This window comes from Monomorium pharaonis, chromosome 4 (genome assembly GCF_013373865.1).
Source record: "Monomorium pharaonis isolate MP-MQ-018 chromosome 4, ASM1337386v2, whole genome shotgun sequence".
Classification (NCBI taxonomy): Eukaryota; Metazoa; Arthropoda; class Insecta; order Hymenoptera; family Formicidae; genus Monomorium; species Monomorium pharaonis.
The window spans coordinates 9,485,381-9,508,995 of record NC_050470.1 but is presented as its reverse complement, the minus strand read 5'-3'; the positions used below and the strand labels follow the sequence as shown (position 1 = coordinate 9,508,995).

Below are 23,615 nucleotides of genomic sequence, written 5' to 3'. Positions count from 1 at the left end.
AGAACAAGAAAGTTCTTCATTGTGTGTTTCATCACACATTCAACATGAACTAATTTCATATGACGGCCGTCTTGGAGCCGAAATTTGTTGAAATTTCCTGGCAATATAAATAAATACGATAGTGTACAATAGTTCGTAAAATCATATTTACTTTTTGAGAAGCATATAGATTTGTCTTTTCGCTGTTGATCGTACGTCACGTTCCTACCTTCTTTTCAGTCAAACACACTTCTTGCACAGTTTACCTGTCCTCTTACTCTTTTCACTTTGAAGGGTAAAAGAGAAGAGATAAACTGTGTACAAGATGCAAAACCGGAAAAGAACGGACCTATTGTATTCGGATAGTGAATTGGAGATTGAGAGACAATCGGCCGATGACGTGCGATCTATGAAGGACCGAATCTGTCGCGAGCACGAAAGTAAATTCTGCTGGTAGCACGCACGCACGCACGCACGCACGCACGTACGCACGCACGCGCGACACGGTTCTCGTCGTCGCGTCTTGTTTCGTCGATGTTCGAGATGACGACGTCACGGTTCTATTCCTGGTAACGTGGACGCAGCGATATCTTTAGAGCGACCATCGGTACAGCCCGAGCTTTCGAGCTTTCCTTTCCTCGCGGCCGCGAAAACGTGCCAGTTGACGAGAGAAGGCGAGGCGGAGATGATTTATACTGACTAAATCGGACCACACCGCTAGCCCTCCTCTCGCCCGCCCCGCGTGCTTTCCCGAGAGCACGGCGTTCTTAATTTCACTCTGCCACGCCATTATTATAGTAATATAGTTTATCCAAAACACGGATAAACGCACTTCGTCCCGTGTCGCGAGATCTTATCCTTATAAAAATGTAATACTGGGCAGTATTAAATTGGTCGGTAATTAATACTTATTTTTAGTATTAAAAGTACTGCTATTATACTTTTAATACTCAAAATAAGTAATAACTACACTTTTATAAGGGTATGGTAGCTTAAGATGGCAGAAAGTGTATTCAAATTTAAAATTTCGAGAATCGCCTCCTCCAGAGAATCACCTATAATCTTGATCTTAAGGGGTAATAAAGCTCAGTGTTAGCACCCCCCGAAATATCGCACAGCCTTCATTGAATAAGCTGAGATCTGAAAAGAGCGATTTCGTGTCGATTCCTAAATCTTCCAAGGATTCTTCTCTTCAAGGGCTTCAACAAATCTAGAGAAACTTGTATGAAAGAATTGTGACAAATCTACAATGAGATTCAATGTTTTAAAATTGACAGGATTCTCAAAAACAACTAAAGTCGCACTACATATAGCGAAGATAAAATTCACTAGTAAAGATCAATTTGTATCCTTTGTAAAGACAGTCAATAAAAGTTTCTGATAAAAAGGTTACTATTTATTTTAATTTTTTGTTTCAGTTTTTTGATTCGTAAGCAAGTTGGAAAACCGATTAAGATAAAATGTTTAGCGGTAATATGAAGTAAAAATCTACAGCTTTACAATACTTTCTCATACATCAATAAAAAAATATACAAATTACATGCATGTACGTAGCATTTATAATAGCATAATAATAATAATACAGAATAAAAATGGTAGAGCAATTACCACGTCAGAAGATTGCATATTTCTCAAATTAGAAACGTAAAAATTTGAAAAGCGTCTTCTCGACAAATCGACTGTCAATTCACATCAGGGTTAAACCGTCCAACTGACATTTTATTCAAAAATATGAAAATTTGCAATTGAAGATTTAATCGTAAACTACAGATACACCATGGCACGATAAATAACGCATAAAAAAATTGAAACTAACATTACAATAAAAATTATTCTTTAAAATAATAAATCACTTCAAAATATGGACGTCACAGGTAATTAAGATAATAGAAAAATTTTTATGCATACGTATATTTCAATATTTAATCAACATTTGATCGTTGACGATGCCAAAAAGATCGACTGAAGCACGCGACGACGATGGCCCGAAACTCTTAAGGCATTTTCGTAAAGCTTTCACTTCCGGAAATATTCGACAGATTAATCATGAATCAATTAAATCACTACGTTTCAACCTATCAGAAGGACTATACCTGGCCTTACATATCGTCTACATGTTGTACTCCACCTCCCACCAAACCGATCGTCATTAAAGCTTGCATTTGTACCGATTTGCAACCAGCATATAAAAAATTGGAACGCGATGGCACTCTCGATTGGAGTCAGATGGGTCCTACGGGACAACTCGTGTTGCCAAAGATTTATCCCAAGATCAAACAGGCTCCTGTAACGGATGTACCGCCATTCGATCAGCCATCCCATATTTGCGTGAGAAAGAAAATATTTCAAATTATTGGCCCCTTATAATCCTAAAACAGAAGATCCTTTACATAATTTGTAGTGTAAAAAATAACATAATAAATTAAACTAAATATAATTAAAATATAAATTTAATACAAAATATTAAACTCTCTAAATTTAATGTCTGAAGCTCAGGGAAGGCCGTCCTGATTTGATCGAGATGTTGGAGAGATCACTTCCGAGGGAAACGATTGCGCGGGTGAACGGTGATCGCATGAAAACAACGTATCAAATGGATTACAGCGATCCTGGTCAGTAAAAATACGGTGTTAAATACCGTAGAGTACATTGTAGATATCACATGTTTACCTGTGTATCGTTAACGATGTTTACTTTTCATCGTTTGAAGAAGCTCCGATTTTTTTTCAGCAGCATCACGTACAACGCAACGCGACTTGGCCGTGGCGGTTGTCGATGCGAACGGTCGACACGTACCATGTGGTGTGCCAATAAAGATAACCGTGGAAACTGATTGTCCATCGTGTTGTCGTCTCCCCGTCTCAACGCGTAACGGAGATACGGGTGCTTGGGAACGCGTTCGCAAACGAATGGCGGCATCAAAACGAAATGAAATAAAATGTAGAGCTGTCGGGAGGCCGCAGATGACACCCATTCATCCATGGAAATCGGAGTATCAGGACAACATCAGTAGAATCGGTCACGTGATTGCAAAAGCCAAACTGCATCACGCAAGGAAGAAAGCTGTACCGTTTCAGTATCAGTACAGTGTTACAGCCAATTGAATGTATCAAGGGACTTGCGACCAGCCGCCAAATTATATATACACATATATGAAATACGATTTTGTGAATAAACAATGTAGAAAATTAAAATTTATTAACGTGTAAAAATAATTAATATTTCTTTTTTAAAAAGGCACGAACATTTCGGAAAACTCACGTTAAAAATACAAAACAGTTTACATGTTTAAACTTTTGAGAGAAAGTTGCGCGGATCGATTTTCAAATTTTATTTGCATTTATATATAAAAAAAAATAAGACGTCGCGCGATTGTATAGACTTCAGCTTACGTCGTCATCGTATTTCGGTCCAGTCAAAAATATCAGCGATTATTTGTACAGAAATGTGTGACCGCTAAATTAATCGAGTTCGTCGAGATTACTTATTATCCAACTGTAGCTTCAACTAAAATAATTATCATAATTACAATCAAAATTCTACCTGCACGAAATGCTCGACATTGAAAAAACGAATTTATGCCCAGCGGAATCGTTCGTCGCGCGCATTATAATTACGTCATTAAACGCGATACTTCATTATGCGCTCTACAGAGCGACCGTCGCGTCGATCGTGATAGCGAAGGAATGGGTCGCCTGGATTTTCCGAAAAATATGGAAATTTAACCTGTCGCAACCTATCCACCACTGACACTTTATCCCACCCCATGGATTTATCCCTGTCTTGCCCCGAATAGACAACGCTCTCCGCTTCGAAATATTCTGAAATTCCTAGTAGATTTTGCGACTCGTCCTGAAAATTATCCCAGAGGAACCTTCGCGTAAGATCGTAAATGCAAAATGTCGAATTCACCGAAAATCTCTGTTGGTCTAACGCATCGAGACTTTAACTGCCCCAATGCGAAACCTTCGAAATCATCCTCACCACCGATGGATACCACCGATGTTCGACCGTATCTTCTTAGACCCGATCCAGAGGATTGTAAATGCGACGTTCATGGCCTCGGAATTGGGAAAGTCAGGTAAGCTCGAGATTTCCCTCAAATGATTTTTTTTTTTTTTCTTAATAATCTCGGGATTCACGTGTAGTCATCGCGTGTACATCGAGTCGATCTCATTTCATATTAAAGGTATCGACAGTTGGCGGATAAGGAACGTCGACTTTGCGACGAGCTAATTAAGGTCAAGCGTGAAATGACGGATCTCACGTCAGCGATGTTAGATAGCGGTTGCGACACGGATGAGACAATGAAAAGCATTTACAAAACGGATTATAAGAAGAGGGGTGAGTGCCTAGTACTCCATCCGAATACCGACGAGAGAAATTGGAAGAAACATTTGTGCTACTTTCTCTATTGTCTTATCTATTTCCGCGATATAAAATCATTTTCGTAGGTCTACCCGTCACGCAATACAGACCATTAATGGCAGCGGTAGATTCGCCGATTGGATTACCCATTATACCGACAGTTATCGATTTAAAAGACGCTTACAAAGATCCAGTTAGATTTAGAACCTCGGCTATGGAGGGCTTAACAATTCGACCTGGCAAAACGATAAATCTCTTAAACGATAAGAAGGGTAAATCTATAGAAAGTATCCATACATAGGATGGCTGCACCAGTCAATGAACAAATAAAAATAACTTAATACAATTGTTTTTCAAATAAAAAGGTAACTTTAGTCAAATCTGTGTGAAAATTAAAATTAAAAAGTAATTTTAATTAATTTGCAGTTTATTATGACGTTTATTTTTAAAATCATATTATTGTAATATTTTTCTTGAACAGTAATGTTTTACTGATAATTGTTCAGCGACTGGTGGTAGCAACCCTTTGTCGAATGTACATAAGCAAAAAGATCGCTCAAAGATTCCAGACAATATATTCTTGTTTCATATATTCATATAATGAATAATCAAATTATTTGTAGTTCCAGAAATGTGTTCTTTCTGGAGTGAGATATTTACAGGCTGCTCCGAGTATATGGATACCATTAGCAAAGTGGGTTTAATTAATATGAAAAATCAGCAGCAATATTTGGCGCCTTTCCCGATGTTGAGAAAATTTAACAATTGCAATTCTCTCATTAAAAGTAATATATAAAAATATATAATTCAATTCACATGCATATATAAAAATTATTAATAACATATTGTAATAAAAAATAATAATTGCAAATTGTGGAGAATGTGTAAAGTTTTTAAAAATATAAAATAAAGCTTGCAATTTATTCATATCTGAATAAATATGAAATTAGCCTCTTTATATTTTTGTAATATAATATAATATAAATAACAGATCGATAAAGTATACTGAAGAAAAGAAGAGGCTTGGAATGAGATCAATGTAACTGATATGTATCGATAAACTATTATATAATATAAAAGGACACATTTGTTAAATAAAAGATAAAAATGTATATATTCATAAATAAAAACTTAAAAATCAAATATAAAATATTGGAAGAAAGAAAAACAGGATATAATAAAATATACAAATGAGATAATTCATTTTTTGCTTTTCTCTAAATAATTTTTTTTTTTTTATTTCATATTGTATCACATTGCCATAGTCCGCTCGAGTTCCACAAGGAAATTGCTTTGCGAACAATTCTTTCCTTTTATCTAATGAAAAATTACATGATTGTTAAGCAATGATGTGATTTGGTCCTCGTATACAAATTTACAGAGAGTATGGTGTAATACATTTCCAATAATAAAAATAGAATCAACTATATATCAATGCATTCGACTGCTTGTATTATAAGCATGAACTCAACATTGGTCAATTATGTGAATTTTAAGTACAGTGAAAAAATGTATATCTACGTAGTACGTACGTATATACAAACTGCATATTACATTATCTCAGTTTAATGAAAATTTCGTATAGAAATAATAACAATATAAATTTTGTAGAGTATATTACAAAAATAGGATTGTAACTTAATAACTGTATACCAATACATATGTACATCTCACTACTCAACCAAGAAAATCTCAACTGACGATTAACTGTCCAACTGCCAAAAGCTTTCACCATAAATGTGTACGAATACATAAAATAATATAACTAATAACACCTTCACATCTCTCTATCACAAAAATACGTACTTTTCTAAAATAAAGTTTTGCTGACTTTTACATATATTATTATAGTAGCATATCCAAAAAATGTGTCATTAATAACAATTCTTGATAATTGTTTGCATAAAAGCCAAAAAAGCTATCCAATGAATGCATAAAATAATATGAGGTAATTGTAATAGTATAACTGACTTTTAAAAACTTTGCCTTTGAATAATTTAGCTTAAACTTGTTATGAAATACATAATTATTTTCGTATGAGCACTGTAAGATATACAGTAATTTATTATAAACATTTTATATTATTTCGAATAAATAGAAGGCAATAAATATTTTTGTAACATTTTACGATAAAAATCAACTTTAAATCAGATTTACATAATTTTCATCGTATCAACAACATATATATAATTATAAAATAGAAACGGAACATATTTCTTGATTTCCTTTGGTACTTACACGTACTATCAGGGCACAATGTAGGCAGATATTAAAGACGCGGTTTCATAACTTTAAAACTAGTTTTCTTATTAGCTAAAGCTTCGGTGCGTGCACACACATTCTCTGAGCTGCGCCTAATGACATCTATGTACTCGCTTGACGTTTGAATGTCACACTGCACTTTTGCCTCGTCATACGAACAACACTCTGGCTTTGACGCACTTAAAGTTGATCTTGTATCCACCTAAAAAGAGAATGAATATTTTTAGATACATTAAAAAATATTCGCGTAAAAGGTATTAATTAGCATCCAAACGTTACCAATGGTTTATTTCTTACAATATCTTGAGGCCATTTCTCAGTATGTTGAAGGTAATCTGATTTATTCTCTCTATAAAATAAATCATCGTGTATGTTTGTAAAATATTTAAGTATTTAATTTTTATATACAGAGATGCAATTATATCTATTTGCGTACCTGGATTCAGGGCTATATTTCTCTCTTTGTCGTGTTGTAGCATTTTTCGTATATTCTTCCGAATAGCTACAAATGGAATTTGTTCTTTGTTTCTGTTCTGGTTCTTCGTAAGTACACACATCGTCCAAGGACGAACATGATTTAACAAAACGTTCTTTGTTGTAGGCAACAGTTTCCGTAAGCAAGTCTTGTTCGAGAACACTACTATTTTGTTCGCTAACGATCGTATTATTCATGTCATAACTTTGTGAAACGTTGTTTTTGGAATTATGTATTTTACTGCATTCGCCATTTTTCAACGCACTGTCTACCGCAACCTTAATATTTTTTAAATTATCATCAACCAAAAACACACTATCGTCGACTCTTTCTCTCTTGATAACATGATTACCATTCGAACTTTCATCTACATCATTTTGACTACTACTGAGAGCCATTTCGCAGCTGCTTATAGAATTGGAACTTCTATCTCGGGCATTCACAGAACTTTCTAGGCTGTCCGCGACATTTCTTGCTTTAGAAACTGATGTAGGTATCATAATTTCGATGTTACTTTCAATAATGATCTTGTCGTTAACCTCGACAAAATCATCTTCATTCTTAAGAGTTATATTATCAATATTGTTCATAATGGCACTATTTAATGTCTCATTACTACTATTTATACTCGACCTATCCTTAGCCAATACCAAGGTTTTATTGTCAATAGCACTCTCTTCCGATTTACAAATTCGCTTTGATTGACTACTCAACATAGGCAACTGTACAGGCTTGTCCAAACCCTGGTCCAGAGACGATCCAAGAGACGACTTTATATTCTTTAATTGACTCATTGATCGAGAGGAACGATGGCATTTCTCAAAAATTATTTTTTGCAATGGCGGCGTCAGTGGTGGATTCTGTTTACCATTACCACTTTCAGTGTCCAAAGACGAGGTGGAAAATGTGCGTTTCGAGTCGTCCAAACTATGTAAAATAACTCGTGTTACAATAAACGCGTTCACTTGGCGCGAGCCACTACCGTATCTCTTGATATAAGTATATAATAAATATAAATAACATAATAATAATGTAAGATGTAGTCAGTGACAAATGTGCTATGTAACATACTGTGTATACGTACTGTATCTGATTTGGCTTAATATTGACTAGCGTGGCGAGGTTCGGCAATGTCGCTCTTAAATCGGTGGTCGGAAGGCCGCAGTACCATCGAAGTTGTGCTATATTTTTATTTAATAGATATACAGCATAGTGGAATTGTAATTTATCCTTGCTTCGAGCAAATAATGGAAATCTAAAAATAACATGTTAGTGATAACACAATGCGTGGATCCATTACTGATAAAGAAATTGAGGTAGTTCTTACTGTCTGTCATTGTCAGGTAAACTTTCCGTGATATGATCTATAACTTTACTGCGCGAGCCGTAATGTATGATAGGATATCTAGTCGGTATGTTCAAAAAGTTTGCAATCATCTGCGTCGTGTGTGCAACGAAACCTAATGCCACAGCCACTTGCGTGTCATTCGACAGTTCCAATTCCTCGCTGTCCGGCAAATAAACATCATTTATTCTAAACTTTCCATTAATGTCCTAAAAAAATATATATATATATATATTAGCCAACTCGAATTCATTCCACAGTGAAAGATATATGTGTAAAATTTTTTGTCAAGATATACCTGTCTAATAGGATATATTAAACACAGTTCTGAGATTAGCTGTCGGCGCCTCTGCGCAAGTTGACTGCTCAATTGCAAATATGTTTCCCTCGTATCTATGTAATTTTGCCGCCACTCATTTAATCTCTCTATGTCCTTATTTAGCTCCTCATATCTTTCCATTAAATCAGAATCTGTGAAATAAATAGTCCTTTTTATCTAAAATATCTATACAATACACACAATATATAGATACACGTGTACTAACCATGATCCTGATTTTCTTTTACAATATTAATGCGCGATTGATTCAGCACACGAATCTCTCCCATTTTTCGCGCTCTTTCCTGTTCCAACAATTTTGTCCTAAATTTGGCCATCTCTAGCTCCTTACGTATTTTCATGATTTCCAACTTCTTTTCCCTGTTGACCCTCCGTGGTTGCAATAGTCTGCTTAAAGTTGTTTGCGGATACTTAGGAGTGTGAAAGTCATCGCCCGAGGCAATGCGCACCCTGAGCGCTTGCACCGATTCCATTTGTTGCTTTAGTGCCTGCATTTTGCTCCTTAAACTGCTGAGCTTATTCACGGTATAGCTGTTCTTTACCTCGGACATATTTATACTCATGTAAATGTAGCGCTTCGAGTCAGGAGCTGTTGTGAAGCAGTATGAAGGAGTAAAGTATCCACCGTGAAAGTGGAATATCAAGGAATTTTCCTTCAGAATTCCTTCTAGATTAGATGGCAGCTTAGGACCGATGTACGCCAATCCCGTAAATGAGATTCCCCATGTGAAGAGGGTCACGTCAGCCGTCTTGTCACATGGCATCGAGCGCTTCCAAACCCTCAGGATAATTTCTGTCAAAAAGATGGAATTATTTCTCTAAATATCAGACTACACACTAAAGATCAAGGATTGTTTAATTAAAGATTAGAATCTATTCAATTAATCAAATTTATTTTTCTTTCAATACTTTCGATTAAATCATTTCTAATCTCTGATTTGCAATCCTCAATCTCCAATGCATAGCATGCTATGAAAGCTGAATAAAAATTAAAATCACTTAAAACAGAACGCATTGAGATGCAAATGACAAAAGATTAATGTACACGCTTATGTCAATCAAGAAATGTATATAGAGCATTTATCGTACTAACAGATAGTAACGCTCACCACTGGCTGTTGAGTAACCTGTGGCGTGCAGAGTCGGCACCTCGAGACTCGACCACTTCGGACTGGCATTGTCGATCGCCTCGCTCGTGTACAACGGGGACGACATACTCGATCTATGCAATGTGTAGTAGAACCAGCATATCTCTCCATTTACACTGGCTTGCAGATTATGGCCTATTATCTGTACCAAGCCTCTGAGCCGTAACTGAAAATTTTCAACGCCAAACATATACATATTAAACGTCTTCGTGTCACATCATATTTTTCTCGATATTGACTTTGATTTTATGGCTCACCTGTTGGGTTGCAAGAGGCAGCCAAGTTTTGTATCGCGGAGCGATCCGCGGCTGAAGGGTTAAATCTAAATCCTTAACGAGACCTCGCGACTCGGAGAGCTCCATCGTGCAAATTCATAGTACCACGATAGTATCATTCGGTCAAAAAAGACGGAGCTACGTCGACGTACGAGACAACAGGTAACAATAATTATAACCGCGTATACGCGAACAGAGACACGCAGGTTATGCCGATCTCTCGCGAGTATCGCACGACCGAGTGAATTTGCATTTAACAATTGATAAACGCATCGAAGACAGACTTCTCGTCGCATTCATGTCACAAATGTCACGATTCCAGTCACTCGATCGCGCGTACGTGCAATCAGCATCAATCCGCATCCCACAGAACGGGCGTGATAACATTTGACAAGTTCTGACAGCTCCTCGCAGGGCTCCCTCCGCGCTGCAGCCTCCTCCACTGTCCTCCAGTCCTCTGACACCACTGACCTGACGGCCGGGTCTGACAACGAGCAACGAGCAACGGTCAACGATGCTTGGCCCAAACAAAATACTCTAAAATCTAAAACTATCGCATTATCGTATCGTCTCGATAAACTCCAAATTATCTCTCTCACGCCCGATCAACTGTGCATTTCGAACGCGACGAAATTTTTCCTCTTCTTCTTTCTTGGATCTAGTGACAGAGAGAAACCTGAGAGCGCGCGCGGTCATGCCTGCACATTTTAGGTGTTTCTAGAGAGCCTTTAATCAGAGTGGCGCCATGTGTATATCACTTTTGATTGGTCCGTCATATTTGATCGGGTCCCGCCAATTTTCAAATCTGAATTATTTGTATTTTTAAGCCGGAATCCATAGGCTGGGTTCGGGGAGACGCTATTAGCGCTAAAAGTATCAATCTATCTTTGTTGCTCAGTGAATATTGAAAAAAAGATAGAGCACGCTCACACTGAGTGCGCACTAAGGCTTGTTTACATACTTTACATCAGTATTCTTATATTTAAGAATATATGTTCAAAAATTATTTAACCAAAAAAATAATTCTATGGATGTTGTACAGATCATTTTACTAGTTAAGAAGTATTTTAAGAAGAATTTAAGATGATTCTTAAATATAAAAATTGACTATAAACAAGCCTTAATATACACTCAGTGCGCATTAGTACAAGCAACCAAATTTGCTATTAGACAGAACATATCTCTTTCTCACTCGGATATATCTCTTTTTCGCTCAGATATACCTTTTTCTCGCTTTCGCATGATTTCGATGAAACATGGCGGAACCTTTTTTATGGGGCCATTCTGATTAAAGGCTGTCTAGGCAGTCTAGATGTTTCTGTCTACCAGCGCCTCTATGTATACAAACTATGTATATGGAACTAGCTAGCCAATGTCCACGAATCACGTAGGTAATGTTACAAAATATTATTTATATATATATAATTATATATCTTGGATCTACAAGTACGTGTTTTTTTCAAAATATATTAATATAAAAAGTTCAATTGATATTTAAAATTAAATTTGATTTATTTTTCTGTAATGTGGAAATATATATAACTATTACATTTAATGAAATTTTAGTTTGTTTTCCTAACGCAGGTATTGCGTATCTAAATATGTATACATATATCTAAGTTCTACATAATATTCTGATAAGTAGTGACTCATATAATACTCATCTTTAATATAGCTCAATACAAGATAAAAAATTTTATTAAATAGTTTACTATTTATTTCCTCTAATTTAACTTAATAATTTCAATTAATAGTTATTTTTTAAATATTTTGTATAATATATTATATGGAATTCTTTTTATAGCATTTATTACGTTACCCTATTTTTATTTCAGACCATATCTACAGAAATTGGTACCACCTCTTTCGTCAACAGCCATATCACGTTTGAGATACCAGTTCTCGTCCGATCACTGAAGTCAAGCAACGTTGAGCATGGTTAGTACTTGGATGGGTGACCGCTTGGGAACACCATGTGCCGTTGACATTATTTTTGCTAATTTAAACTGTAGCAGCTATTAACATCTTTTTTCTTAAATATTGATAAATTTATTTGATGTTTTAAATTTGATTTGATTTAATTTATTTCTCCATAATGTGGAAATATATACTATTACATTTAATGAAATTTTAGTTTGTTCTACTAATTGTGTGTGCAACTGCATGTAATTATTTTTTCTCTAAATACATATATCTGAGTTCTACATAACATTCTGATATAGCATTGACTCATATAATACTCTGATATAGCTCGAGTAAAAATTTATTTTAATCGAGAAGTTTTATTTAAATTAAATTAAAAAGCCACATAATGTATTTAAATTAAATTAAATTACGAACATCTAATTATAATATAAATATCAATATATAAATAAAATTCTATTACTGTATACATACTGTATATTATGTTATATGAAATAACAAAAAAATATTGTTTTCATGCAGCATGTATTTTATTTTATAATTTTTTTCTTTTGTCCAGATAAAACTTTTGACTTAGGAAAAGAAGTTAAATTAAAGTTTATACATTAAAAAACTAGTTAAAGTTAAAAATTAAATCATTTAAAATTAACTAAATTAAATTAAAAATAATTAATTTTTTAACTTTAACTTTTTAACTTTAACTTTTTAACTTTATTATTAACTTTCAACTTTTTAATTAATTACTGCCCAATCCTGATTAATCAAATATTGTCGTAAAGTAACAACAATTTTGTAAAAGACTTATAATTTTATAAAGCCAATTAAAAGATCAGTCTAAAAACTCTAAAACACAAAATATCAGTAGAATAAACGATTTTGGGATCCCTTTAAGTCATTCATTTGTATTTATATAATTATATGATCTCTCCCCCTTCTCTCCCTTCTTTCTCTCTCTCTCTCTCTCTCTCTCTCTCTCTCTCTCTCTCTCTCTCTCTCTCTCTCTCTCTCTCTCTCTCTCTCTCTCTCTCTCTCTCTCTCTTCTCTCTTCTCTCTCTCTAAAAAAACAATGCAAAATTAATTCTTCTAATTATTTTTTTAAATTTTAGTTATTTTTATTATATTTCTTATATTTTCATATATGTATAGAGATATAAAAGATATAAACATATTTTATATATAAATATAAATTATCTGCGAACGAGTCCAGCGTAATGTAGCATACTATAAATCTTTTCTCTCGGGATTTTGTCTGTGTCTCGGTCGATTACCTGTAACGTTAAACGGATGGTCTAAAAATTCGAATTAATTAATACTTAACTAATTAACTTTATGAATTACTTAAATAATGCAATTATTTCTTTAGTTCTTAAAATATAATAGATATTTAAAATCACAGTTTTTAAACAGATATTAAAAAACTGCGATATTTAATAATTAATAAAACTTATAATATTCTGAAAAAACGCATAATATGCAGCAATGTTCTAACTCATTATATATTTATTCCTCTATTTAAAAAACCAAAACTTAATGATAAAATATTAAAAAAATGCTTATTATATATAGTTTTAAATATAAATTACAAAAATTATATACCTGCATTTCCTTATCGACGAACCAGGATTCTTTAGCGAGACCAGCAGCAATATTTGGGTTTTTATAGAAATTATTTCGTAATTCGTTAGGCAAATTATCTTCCATTGCAGAATTAATTGCGACAGCTGGATGGGCGAGTGTCTCTTCGGGAGTTAAAAGGAGAATTGGTGTAGCTGCACAAGTAGTCACCATGATAAATAAGATAGTATTAATATAGTTGGTCGACATTTGATGTTCTGATGCTTTCCTAAAAGATTGAGAAATTTTTGTCCAAAATATAAAAACATTTAATTTAAAAGTCTTATGCAAAATCACTAAGTTTTTTTTCTAGCTAATCTTGTTGCAGCATTACGTTAGGAGAAAGAAAAGAGGAAAGGTAAATTATGCAAAAAGTTGAGATCAATTATTAGATTAGATTTAAGTGCGGCTATCAATAAACTATAAATAACAACACTGTTTGATATATATATATGCATAAAATTATATCTTTAATTCTTTTGTGAACAAATTTTTTACAGTCTGTTGAGCTCTGTTTATAACTTTTTAGTTTAATTTATTTGGTTTTTGTTTTCACGTTTTTGAAACAATGATTTGATATTTTTAAGACACACATGCTGCACAAATCATTTAATTTATCCGCTTAATTATAATTTTTATCGTAACATTACTTTCTTATAAAATTTTATAATTTACATTCTTAACGCGTCTTGCTTTGCAATACGAGCACCTGAATCACGGAAGCCGTCCAATCGCGCGAGATTTCGTAAACTTACAACTCACCTTTCAGGTATTATAAACGTTTGCAATACGAAGTAGCGATACCTCGCGCGTATCTAACTGAGCATAAGATCCGTGACAACAGAATATATATACGCGTCGTCTGTGACTGGTGTGTTCTCGGTACAAAGTTAAAATCGTATCCGACATCCCTTGATCGTTCATTAGCCCAAAGACCTCGCTGAATCCTTCCTTCGTACTTACCTTCACACAAGGTTGCTAATCCCCCCCGTTAACTGAGTCAAGGGTGATGATCTTTTCAACTCTTACTTTAATGATAAATGTCGCAAGATACAATATCTATCGTAGCTTTGTATTGTGTTAATTTTACGCGACAGTCGTGCTAGACATATAATACTAACGTTACGTCATAATTAATTATCAAAGAAATGTCCATGCATAATTTAAATCCATGTTACCCTGTATACATTTTGAATATCGAATGTCGTGCCTGAAAAGGAGTTTGATCCTAAATTACGAATGGAAATCACTTTATCACTCTCGCAATTGAGTTCATATGCGAATAGCATTTCCAATACTGAAACTGTTTTCCGGCTTGCGCATTATGCGTATCACACCTTATAGTGCAATCAGAAACCGGATTCAGTTCTGGTTATTCGTGCCAGTTTTTTATCTTGCGAATTATCGGGTATGATAGTCCACTAATCCAGCATTTAACTCTCCTCTCCATTCAAATTATTTATTAATAAGCACCTAAAAAATAAATATATAAAAATAAATCAATAATGTGGAAATTTTAATGAAATCAATAAACATTAATCTATGGAAACGTCTTTTAACGTCTTATATAACATTTTATATATATATAATCAGTGTTCATATATAAAATATGACAGACATTGAAAATTATACTGTATGCCATACAGTATTATTTGTTTAGGCTTGCGTGTCAATTTTAATTAAAATATTTAATAAATTTAACATTAAAATGTGAATCTAATGCGCGACAAAAATTCATTATTCTATAATTCATTTTGTGATTAAATATATTTTAAAGATATATTTGCGCGATATTACAAATAAATAAAGATTTTTTAAATCAATTTTATGTGTTACGCTGATAAAAGTTTACACATTTTGTAAAATTTATAATTTAATTTAATTAATATATGTATATACTATCACAAAATTTCTTTCAACGAATAAAATCGAAGTGAATTTCATACATCGATCGATACAGATGAGAGAATGGAACCGCTCATATTATTGAGGTCAATGTTATGGCCTTACCTTTTTATAAACAACCTGCGGCACACTGGTTACCCTTGTCGGGAAGGTTTCAGGAAGTTGCTAATACTATCATCGTCTGCAATTAATCTGTAGGATCTGATAGGTTAAAATATAAAATTTTAAATTACTTGTGATAATAATCATTACATTGCATTTGAAACATCTTCTGCTGTTGGGTTACGCGTGTGCAGCATATGAATTAAGACAAATAAACAGACATTAATTGCATTGTACACTTTTAATTCATTTAATTCATTAAACAATAATTAAACATTATAATTTTAAACTTAAACATACTTTTTCATCAAAATTGATTTAATATTCAATAATTAAAATAATCCTGAGGATATGTTTATTTTCAAAAAGATACACAGAGTTAGTAGAAATTAGTATTAATAAAAGTGATAAAAAGACGACAAAGGAGGAAAGAGAGGAAAGAATAATATATTTTAAAATATATACATATATATATATATATTATTGCGAGCGTAACTATATATATATATATATATATATAAAATATATAAACGTTTATTGTTACTCCTTCACACAATTTTTATTGCTTATACTAGAAAAATATTATCAATCTTCGATCACACAAAATATTATTATATAACAAGTTACTTGCAATAAAAAGGATATATCTTTTAATTATGTACTTCCTACGCATTATACATTTTTAATTAAATCTCAATTAAACATTATAATATACTTTAGGACTTAAAAATGTTTATTTTTAGATAAATAAAGAATTAGTAGAAAATATTTGTTTATTTAATTAATAAATGTAACTTCTTATTACTCTAGAAAGAGCTTCGAGACTTATTTTTTGTATCTTTTTCTTTTTTTTCGCAAAAAATATCACAAAATCATTGTAATAAAAATTTTTTACAAATCAAAGTAAATTTTTCCATTGCATGAAAATACATTAGAATGCCGGAGAAATGGTTTTTTGATAAACTGGAACTGCTGCGTGAGCCACTGCGGGCGTAAGGGCTTTTCCAACAATCGGTATGGATCCATGCACTTGCACGTGATCTACACGAGCGGTCTTAATCAAGGTAGGTTGTTGCACGGAAACTTTTTCAATCTTTGTGGCGGGCTCCACGATATCGTATTCTAGGAAAGTTTCGATTGGTCTGCTGACAACAATACGACGTGTGGAAACACGTTCTCCGGATGGCTCCGCGTGTTCCGGAGTCGGCGTCGCGGAGAGAACACGTGCCCGCACGTGCCCGGCATCTCCAATTAGTGTTCCAGTTGTATCGTCGCGAGCAAAACCCAACTGAAAGTTATGTTTTGTATTTTTATCATATAAACATTTATAGGAATGTGATTGAAAAGAGATAGAATTTACAGAACGCTGTATATTACTACATTACAACATAATAAATATTTTATCATGTGTATCATATTAATATTAAAAAGACTGGAATAAACTAGAAAGAGATGTAATGAAATTAACTTGTACCACTAGGTCTACAAAGAATTTTGCAAAGAAATTATAAATAACCTAAATAATTTAATACTAAGAAAATTGATCAATCAATAATTAACTGAAACCTGAACATCTTCCGCTAATTAGATTTAAAAAAATAATCTTTAGTATTAAATCAGAATTAATAAAAAATATTTTTGAAAATACTTTATCGCTTATTTATAAAATATAAAAAATTTGTAAATAGTTATTGTTCTAGTATGATTGTGAATAAATTAATAAATGTATTATAGAATATTTTACGCTCTTTGTTATGTTAAATTTTGTTGAAGGGAACTAGCCTTTGAGAGAGAGAGAGAGAGAGAGAGAGAGAGAGAGAGAGAGAGAGAGAACAAGCAAGAATTTCCTCACATACGTACTTCAACGACACCGCCACGAGCAGTTAGAAGCTCAATCAATCTATTTTGATTGATTTTATTATTCTCGGCACTGAGCTTTTGACTAGGTATCACAGCTGGCGAAAGATCGTGAGCAATAAATTGTGCGACATCCACGGGTGTGCCATTCGATTTAGCGATCACACGAGGCTTAGAAGTGTAAACCTGTAAAAGAAAAGATGTCGCAAGAATGGAATACGTTTTGCGGAATAATTGCAAATTTAACTCTTTTACAAACAAAAAACCTTTTCCGACCCTTTCTATAGAAAGATAATTGAAATTTCTATAAGATTAAAATATTTCAGTCTCTGTTTCATTCGTGCACACATTTTCAGCTTTACTGTAGAAAATATTTAATATACGAATGAAGTAACATACGCGCATTTTAAAATAGAAGAGAAAAAAGGATTATAAACCACAATTTTGTTTTATTATTTAAATAATTCAGTAAATATTTATGTAGTTATGTCATAATTCTTGTCGGTACCCATAAAGTTCTGCCAATCATGTTTTAAGCAGAAGTATTTGAATATACATAACAAATATAATTAACAATTTACTGAAGAAGAAAAAAATTGCAGCTTAAGAAGATATGAAACACTATCAGTAAATATTTTCAAAATTTAAACATTTTTGACTAGTGGCCATGTTACAACATCTAAACCGTATGTAAAGAAGTAATTTAGACGGTTATCCTCAAAATTCAACACAAAGTATACGGAATATTATAAATTCCTCAACATCTAGTTCATATCCGCCTTCTCTTCTCTATTATTTTCACGAAAGATTATTCGTATATTTTTTCCCATGTAACAAATTTATGTATTACTATGATACGTTAGGCAGAAAAAATTAATCTCTTTGATATATATTTCGGAGTTATTCGAGATAAAGATCGTCAATGCGTAATGCCGCTTACCTGAGAAAGGCGCGCCTGATTGACAGCCTTACGAAAGTTGGGATTTTCAACTACAATAGCTTCGTCCTCCAAGCTGTTAGACTCGGAAGTGATCGGTGCAGGTGAGGACGAAGGGAGCAACAGAGGTGACGGCGTCGCGTGAATAACCGGTGCATGGGAGATGACGGGGATGGCAGCTGGTGCGGCTGGTGCATCAGCGATGGCACCGGCATGAGCGTAGATACTAGAAACTTGAGGATAAGCCAGATACTCCAGATTGTTAGTCAGAGATTGGATCACGGCTGGTCCCTTCTGTACTTTGGACGTCGGCTCGTCAAGCTCGACTACGGCTGATCCAGCTGGACGAACAATTACTCGTTCTTCAATGTCGTAGAATTGTTTTTGAATCGCTGGACGACGTACCTAACACACAATTATTGTATACAGATACGTACATATGTGGAAAATATTAAGTGTACATTCCAGAAAAATAAATCGTATATTAATCGTCTGCAATCTGGGTCTTTCTTAGTACAAGCACAAAAATATCACTCAAATTTTTCCTTTAAATAAAAAAATTAACATATAAATTAAGGGGTTAGGCCACTCTAGAATTTTGAAAAAATTGATTTTTTTTTTTGCTTAAAAGATGCTTTAATACCTTAAAAATAATGTACCAAAAGATTATGGGTGGGAAAAATACTTAAGTACTCGAATTTTGAATTTTGGCGCAGTCCCTCTTGCTGCGAGCGCCTTTTATGATCACTACGTCGCGCTGTAATTTAGGTTTGGAGCAAATAAACGGCAAGGGATCGTGAAGGCATTTGCTACCTGAAGAGGCTTTCATGTTAGGCTTTCGTGTTATTATATGGTGCAGATATCGCCGATTAAAGGTATATAAAATTTATCTATGATTTTTCAGTACTGAAAACTTTAAACGTGTTTTTCTCGAAACTACATTTTTCAAGTTGGCCGGACCCATAACTCGAACAAATCTTCACCGATTGTCTTGAAATTTTAACTGTATATTCAAAATTACATTCTTTACAGAAGTACGTAGGATTTTTTTATTATATTGCATAGTTTTTTTGTTATAAATAATTTTCTGGCGATTTTGGGGGGAAATTTTGAACTTTTTTTTTTTAATGCGCCATTCTTGCAAAAATCGATATATCAAAAAAATCCCACGTACTTCTATAGCTAGTCTCATATATAGTTGAAAAAAAATTTGTTTCTCATTCTAACTTAAAAATCGCAGATACCGTTGATTCGGTCGCCCACCCTTAAAAAAAAGGCTTCATCGAAGAAAAGCTGTACAGCTGTCATTTTGTTTTGTATCGCTTTAAAAAAAATAATTTTTACAGTTTATTAGTTGTATAATAAAGGACCTTTTTCAGAATTTTAATTTATTTCATTGTTCCGCTAAAAAAAATTCCCAAAGTATGCTTATTTTTTCCGCCGCTAGAGTAGCCTAATTCCTTAAATTTATAATAAAAATTTAATATAATAAATATTAAAAAACAACTCTAGATTTTTTTAGATTGTAATAAAAGCTTAGAACAATAAAGAGAAACTTAAGGTGGACAAAAAAAGACTCAAATTACAAATAGATAGAAATATATAATATAGCATACAAAAAAAAGACTTGAAATTAATTTTATAAAAAATTACCCGGATAGGAATGCACGTAGAAAAATTTTAGCGTCATTTTCATTGTAAAATGTAATGTAAATATAATGTATTGTATTATAAGTCTAAATTTGAAAATCATTAATTTTAAATTTAATTATTGTAACTATAACAATCTTTAAAATTGCTATAGATGTCAAAAATTAAGGATGTATCGGACTGAAGTTCAAAATGGTACAAAGTTGCTAAAAATTTGTGAAATTGTTCTTTTAGTTTCCCTAATGTACTGCAAAAAATTGAAAACGCATTCACTAAACGATTTCTGAGTTATAACTATTTTAATTTTTACTGATTTTACATGGTATCCTTTTTTATCTTATGGAAAAGAACGATCTCGACGGATGAAACAGCTAAAAAAATATAAGAGAAATAGTACCAATGTTTTGAATTTTTTTGTACATCTAGTATACGAATAGATGAAAATATCTGCCAAGTTTCAATTGTCTTCACTACACCGTTTTAAAAAAATAAAATATAACTTAAGATAATTGTGCATTTTTACTGTCAAAAGTTTAAACTTATAAGTAAAAAAAATCGCAAATACGTAAAAAATACCTTTGTAAGAGTAAAAATAAGACTCCAACTAATGTTCAAGTTTCTTACATCTAAATTTATTATACGTTAGGCATAGATATTTAAATATTTCAAATTTCATGCACTTTTGTCTAAGATTGTATGTCCGATACACCCTTAAATTCTTAAATGTTTAAATTTTTGTAAAAACCATTACAGCATAAATAAAAATTTAAGCATTCTTACCCTAGTAGCAAAATACATTGACAATATATTGGCTAATATTGGCTAAATATTGATTATATTGGGAATGAATTGGTCAATGTTTTTCCAATGTTTCCCAATGTAACGCCAATATTGGTCATAAAATATTAGCTCCAAATTAGAATACAATTAATGTCCGATATGAAAAATTGATTAGTTTATTATTGGCCCGATGATAAACCAATATTGAACCAATATTGCTGCTTAGACAAATTGGCTAAATAAGATGAAGCGTACACTTTACAATATTGGACCAATATTGAAAATATTGTCTTTACTTTACTTCTCAATATTGCGCCAATGTTTTTTGCTACTAGGGTATATCGTGTTATATCCGGATTACTGTTAGCATCATCATTAAAATGTTTTTATCGGTTTTTAAATTTTTTTAATTTTCAATCATAACATTAAAAAAATACCTCGACCTTCCGAGTGCTAACCGCAGGCTTTACTACGTCAACCTCCTTCTGTAGTAAACCATGTTGATCTTCTATCGTAGTGACCGGTACTTGTGACAATGTTGGCACATGCTTGACGAAAGGCACCGCGGCTACTGCGGGCACCTGGGCGGCTGCATATCCAACGTGATGCGTTTCAATGTTTGCGGCCACAGGAAGATGAGCCGCGATCGGCTGTAACGGTGTAGCAGAAGCGTACGCAAGAGGTGTTTCCTGAAAGTCGTTCACATAGGTCACCCCCGCCGGGTTCAAGTACGGCATCCTGATAGCCACATGGTCGCACAAACCGATGTGCAGCAACGCTGTCGTTATCACGAACAACTGCATTCTGAAGTAAAATGTTGCGATATATAAAATTCAATTTTAAATAATCGACATGAGACTAATCTCAATCATGTTGTCAAAACAATTGCGATAACGTTAATCGTAGTTATATCATCAGTAAATCAAATTAAATTTTAGGGAGGCATCGACAATCATTTAAGCAATTCGTTACTTAACAATAAAAACGATTTACAATAGTTAGAAGGAATCGATTCCTAAATTGTAAATCATTCTTTTGTCGCAACACACAATTTCAATTGCGGTTTTTAAAATAATTTCACGTAATAATATACCTACTTAGCATTCTAACAGAAAGCTTAGTATACTTATTATTTGCTATAATAGAAAACTTCTAATAAAAGATTTCTTTCTTCATGCGTGCATATGGAAAATTTCACTGTACATCATATTCTAATAAAAGACACATAGTGATTAATCAATTTGAATATGAATAACCATGCACATACTTGTTTATAAAAAACGAGCATAAATTGATAAATTAATGAATTTATCTATTACTTTAATATTTGAAGGCAATATTTTTCTTTAAAAATTATCACCTGTAAGAGAATGCTGTGAGAGATCTTCACACACTTTCAAAAACACACCGGGCTAATGATGCATGAAGTAACGAAGGGTTGTAAGACTGTTGTCTGAATATGGCATTTCAGCTTGTTTATATGGACACACAGTAGGCCCATACAGCCGCCCCTTCCAGCGAAAATAATCACGCCGATGCCCCTTCCAACGATGCAAGGACCACCAAATCCGGTCAAAATTAGGTCGGTCTGTCTCCGTATGCCAATTCAAGTTCGCAAATTCGATATCGATCAACCGACGATACGAATAAAGTCTACATATCGTATCTGGTTTTTTGCAATTTTTTATAAACCGACAAATACTCGGTCCACTACAAATCTTAAGTTTCAACTAATTTTTTTTTACATTCTAATATTTTAATTTTAAATATTCAAACTGCAAACTTTCTTTCATAAACATTCGAAAGTGAAAACAATGAATTTAGTTCGGTCAATAACACTTTTTGAATAGCCTCTTTCTCAATTAATTATTCATGTCGAGTTCTCACCCTGAGTCTACTTGAAATTCCGATACAGAATTGCATGTGAATGTTTCGAGAATGTTTTCTCTCTCGAATTTAATTTGCAAATATGTAAGAAAGTTTTCAATTTAATCGTATTACTTAATGAAAAATTATATGCTTGTATATAAAAAATCACTTTGAAGGATAAAAAAATTATATTGATAAAATTAAAGTATAAGCGTTTAATTTTAAAACTTATAAATTCTATTTATAATAAATAATAACATATCGTTTACAAAATTAATAAGACAGATTGATACTTGAAAAGAAGCATTTTATAATAGTTTTGTTTTTAACTGTTTCTAAAAATTTTTACAAATTAATAAGTTATTACTCTTATAAACAAAGAGAATATATTCATAAAAACCATTTTTATAAAAAATATAAATCTTTAAAATAAGATATAAAAAATTTTTTATAATATTTAATTATATATTTACGTATATATATGTGTCATTATTTTTAGATCTTTGTAAGTAATTTAAAGATAACAAACATTCTTATTCTTTCTTCAAGTTACGAAAGAAAGTAATGGTTTTAACTCAAACCGGTTTAACAGGTTTCACATAAAATATTAAATATCAATCAACGGGATATGTATCCCGTTGAGAAGTTTGATTGATTTATGTCTAAAAAATATTGCTATATTCTTAACCTTTCGCTGTTTGTATTGTTACATGATTAAATTTTAAAAATTGTTGCATCATGTTTATAATAGTAAAACAATACCTTTTTAAAAAGAAAACTAGAAGA

The 23,615-nt window shown here is 32.8% G+C and overlaps 5 protein-coding genes and 1 non-coding gene across 15 annotated transcripts; 3 read left to right on the top strand and 3 right to left on the bottom strand.

Moving 5' to 3' along the window:
• Nucleotides 1–383: 383 nt before the first annotated feature.
• LOC105833481 lies at nt 384–3,194 on the top strand. Of its 4 annotated transcripts, none has more exons than XM_012675256.3 (5): nt 384–1,310; nt 1,398–1,525; nt 2,062–2,307; nt 2,471–2,591; nt 2,710–3,194. In XM_012675256.3, the coding sequence occupies exons 2-5, from the start codon at nt 1,520–1,522 to the stop codon at nt 3,081–3,083; spliced, it is 747 nt and encodes a 248-aa protein (XP_012530710.1). In that variant the 5' UTR covers nt 384–1,310; nt 1,398–1,519; the 3' UTR covers nt 3,084–3,194. The 4 variants fall into 4 exon arrangements, with proteins under 4 accessions (XP_012530710.1, XP_012530704.1, XP_012530709.1 ...); XM_012675250.3 differs by having other exon boundaries at nt 1,398–1,853; nt 1,937–2,307; XM_012675255.3 differs by having other exon boundaries at nt 1,398–2,307; nt 2,713–3,194.
• A 140-nt stretch (nt 3,195–3,334) lies between these two features.
• Nucleotides 3,335–5,224, top strand: LOC105833477. The gene is made up of 4 exons (XM_036285695.1): nt 3,335–4,060; nt 4,169–4,323; nt 4,434–4,619; nt 4,971–5,224. Exons 1-4 carry the CDS (start codon nt 3,879–3,881, stop codon nt 5,141–5,143), a joined length of 696 nt encoding a protein of 231 aa, XP_036141588.1. The 5' UTR covers nt 3,335–3,878; the 3' UTR covers nt 5,144–5,224.
• Nucleotides 5,225–5,550: 326 nt separating this feature from the next.
• Nucleotides 5,551–10,888, bottom strand: LOC105833479 (UV radiation resistance-associated protein). Of its 3 annotated transcripts, none has more exons than XM_012675248.3 (9): nt 10,175–10,888; nt 9,879–10,083; nt 8,975–9,562; nt 8,728–8,900; nt 8,412–8,638; nt 8,169–8,339; nt 7,046–8,011; nt 6,907–6,958; nt 5,551–6,811 (listed from the first exon to the last, which is right to left on the bottom strand). In XM_012675248.3, exons 1-9 carry the CDS (start codon nt 10,277–10,279, stop codon nt 6,617–6,619), a joined length of 2,682 nt encoding a protein of 893 aa, XP_012530702.2. In that variant the 5' UTR covers nt 10,280–10,888; the 3' UTR covers nt 5,551–6,616. The 3 variants fall into 3 exon arrangements, with proteins under 3 accessions (XP_012530702.2, XP_012530701.2, XP_012530703.2); XM_012675247.3 differs by having other exon boundaries at nt 6,889–6,958; nt 10,175–10,887; XM_012675249.3 differs by lacking the exon at nt 10,175–10,888 and having other exon boundaries at nt 6,889–6,958; nt 9,863–10,000.
• Nucleotides 10,889–12,060: 1,172 nt separating this feature from the next.
• LOC114254012 lies at nt 12,061–12,179 on the top strand. The gene has a single exon (XR_003625446.2). It is a non-coding gene; the product is annotated as a 5S ribosomal RNA (ribosomal RNA).
• Nucleotides 12,180–13,252: 1,073 nt separating this feature from the next.
• On the bottom strand, nt 13,253–15,164 carry LOC105840611. Of its 5 annotated transcripts, XM_036286015.1 has the most exons (4): nt 14,908–15,162; nt 14,693–14,831; nt 13,712–13,958; nt 13,253–13,383 (listed from the first exon to the last, which is right to left on the bottom strand). In XM_036286015.1, the coding sequence occupies exons 3-4, from the start codon at nt 13,937–13,939 to the stop codon at nt 13,303–13,305; spliced, it is 309 nt and encodes a 102-aa protein (XP_036141908.1). In that variant the 5' UTR covers nt 13,940–13,958; nt 14,693–14,831; nt 14,908–15,162; the 3' UTR covers nt 13,253–13,302. The 5 variants fall into 5 exon arrangements, with proteins under 5 accessions (XP_036141908.1, XP_012543046.1, XP_036141907.1 ...); XM_012687592.3 differs by lacking the exon at nt 14,693–14,831 and having other exon boundaries at nt 14,908–15,164; XM_036286014.1 differs by lacking the exon at nt 14,693–14,831 and having other exon boundaries at nt 14,917–15,163.
• A 1,322-nt stretch (nt 15,165–16,486) lies between these two features.
• On the bottom strand, nt 16,487–21,763 carry LOC105840610. The gene is made up of 4 exons (XM_028189491.2): nt 21,398–21,763; nt 18,534–18,935; nt 17,597–17,779; nt 16,487–17,024 (listed from the first exon to the last, which is right to left on the bottom strand). Exons 1-4 carry the CDS (start codon nt 21,761–21,763, stop codon nt 16,668–16,670), a joined length of 1,308 nt encoding a protein of 435 aa, XP_028045292.1. The 3' UTR covers nt 16,487–16,667.
• Nucleotides 21,764–23,615: the final 1,852 nt, after the last annotated feature.

Coding starts and splice junctions, on each gene's coding strand:
- LOC105833481 (XM_012675250.3), top strand. CDS start 2,026: ATGAATCAATTAAATCACTACGTTTCAACCTATCAGAAGGACTATACC. Junction 2,308..2,470: donor ATCAGCCATCCCATATTTGC/GTGAGAAAGAAA, acceptor TAATGTCTGAAG/CTCAGGGAAGGCCGTCCTGA. Junction 2,592..2,709: donor AATGGATTACAGCGATCCTG/GTCAGTAAAAAT, acceptor ATTTTTTTTCAG/CAGCATCACGTACAACGCAA.
- LOC105833477 (XM_036285695.1), top strand. CDS start 3,879: ATGTCGAATTCACCGAAAATCTCTGTTGGTCTAACGCATCGAGACTTT. Junction 4,324..4,433: donor AACGGATTATAAGAAGAGGG/GTGAGTGCCTAG, acceptor TCATTTTCGTAG/GTCTACCCGTCACGCAATAC. Junction 4,620..4,970: donor TCTCTTAAACGATAAGAAGG/GTAAATCTATAG, acceptor AATTATTTGTAG/TTCCAGAAATGTGTTCTTTC.
- LOC105833479 (XM_012675247.3), bottom strand. CDS start 10,279: ATGGAGCTCTCCGAGTCGCGAGGTCTCGTTAAGGATTTAGATTTAACC. Junction 9,563..9,878: donor AGGTTACTCAACAGCCAGTG/GTGAGCGTTACT, acceptor TCTTTTTGACAG/AAATTATCCTGAGGGTTTGG. Junction 8,340..8,411: donor TTACCTGACAATGACAGACA/GTAAGAACTACC, acceptor TGTTATTTTTAG/ATTTCCATTATTTGCTCGAA.
- LOC105840611 (XM_012687592.3), bottom strand. Junction 13,384..13,711: donor TCGTCGATAAGGAAATGCAG/GTATATAATTTT, acceptor TTAACGTTACAG/GTAATCGACCGAGACACAGA.
- LOC105840610 (XM_028189491.2), bottom strand. CDS start 21,763: ATGCAGTTGTTCGTGATAACGACAGCGTTGCTGCACATCGGTTTGTGC. Junction 18,936..21,397: donor TTAGCACTCGGAAGGTCGAG/GTATTTTTTTAA, acceptor ATTGTGTGTTAG/GTACGTCGTCCAGCGATTCA. Junction 17,025..17,596: donor CTCGTGGCGGTGTCGTTGAA/GTACGTATGTGA, acceptor CATAACTTTCAG/TTGGGTTTTGCTCGCGACGA.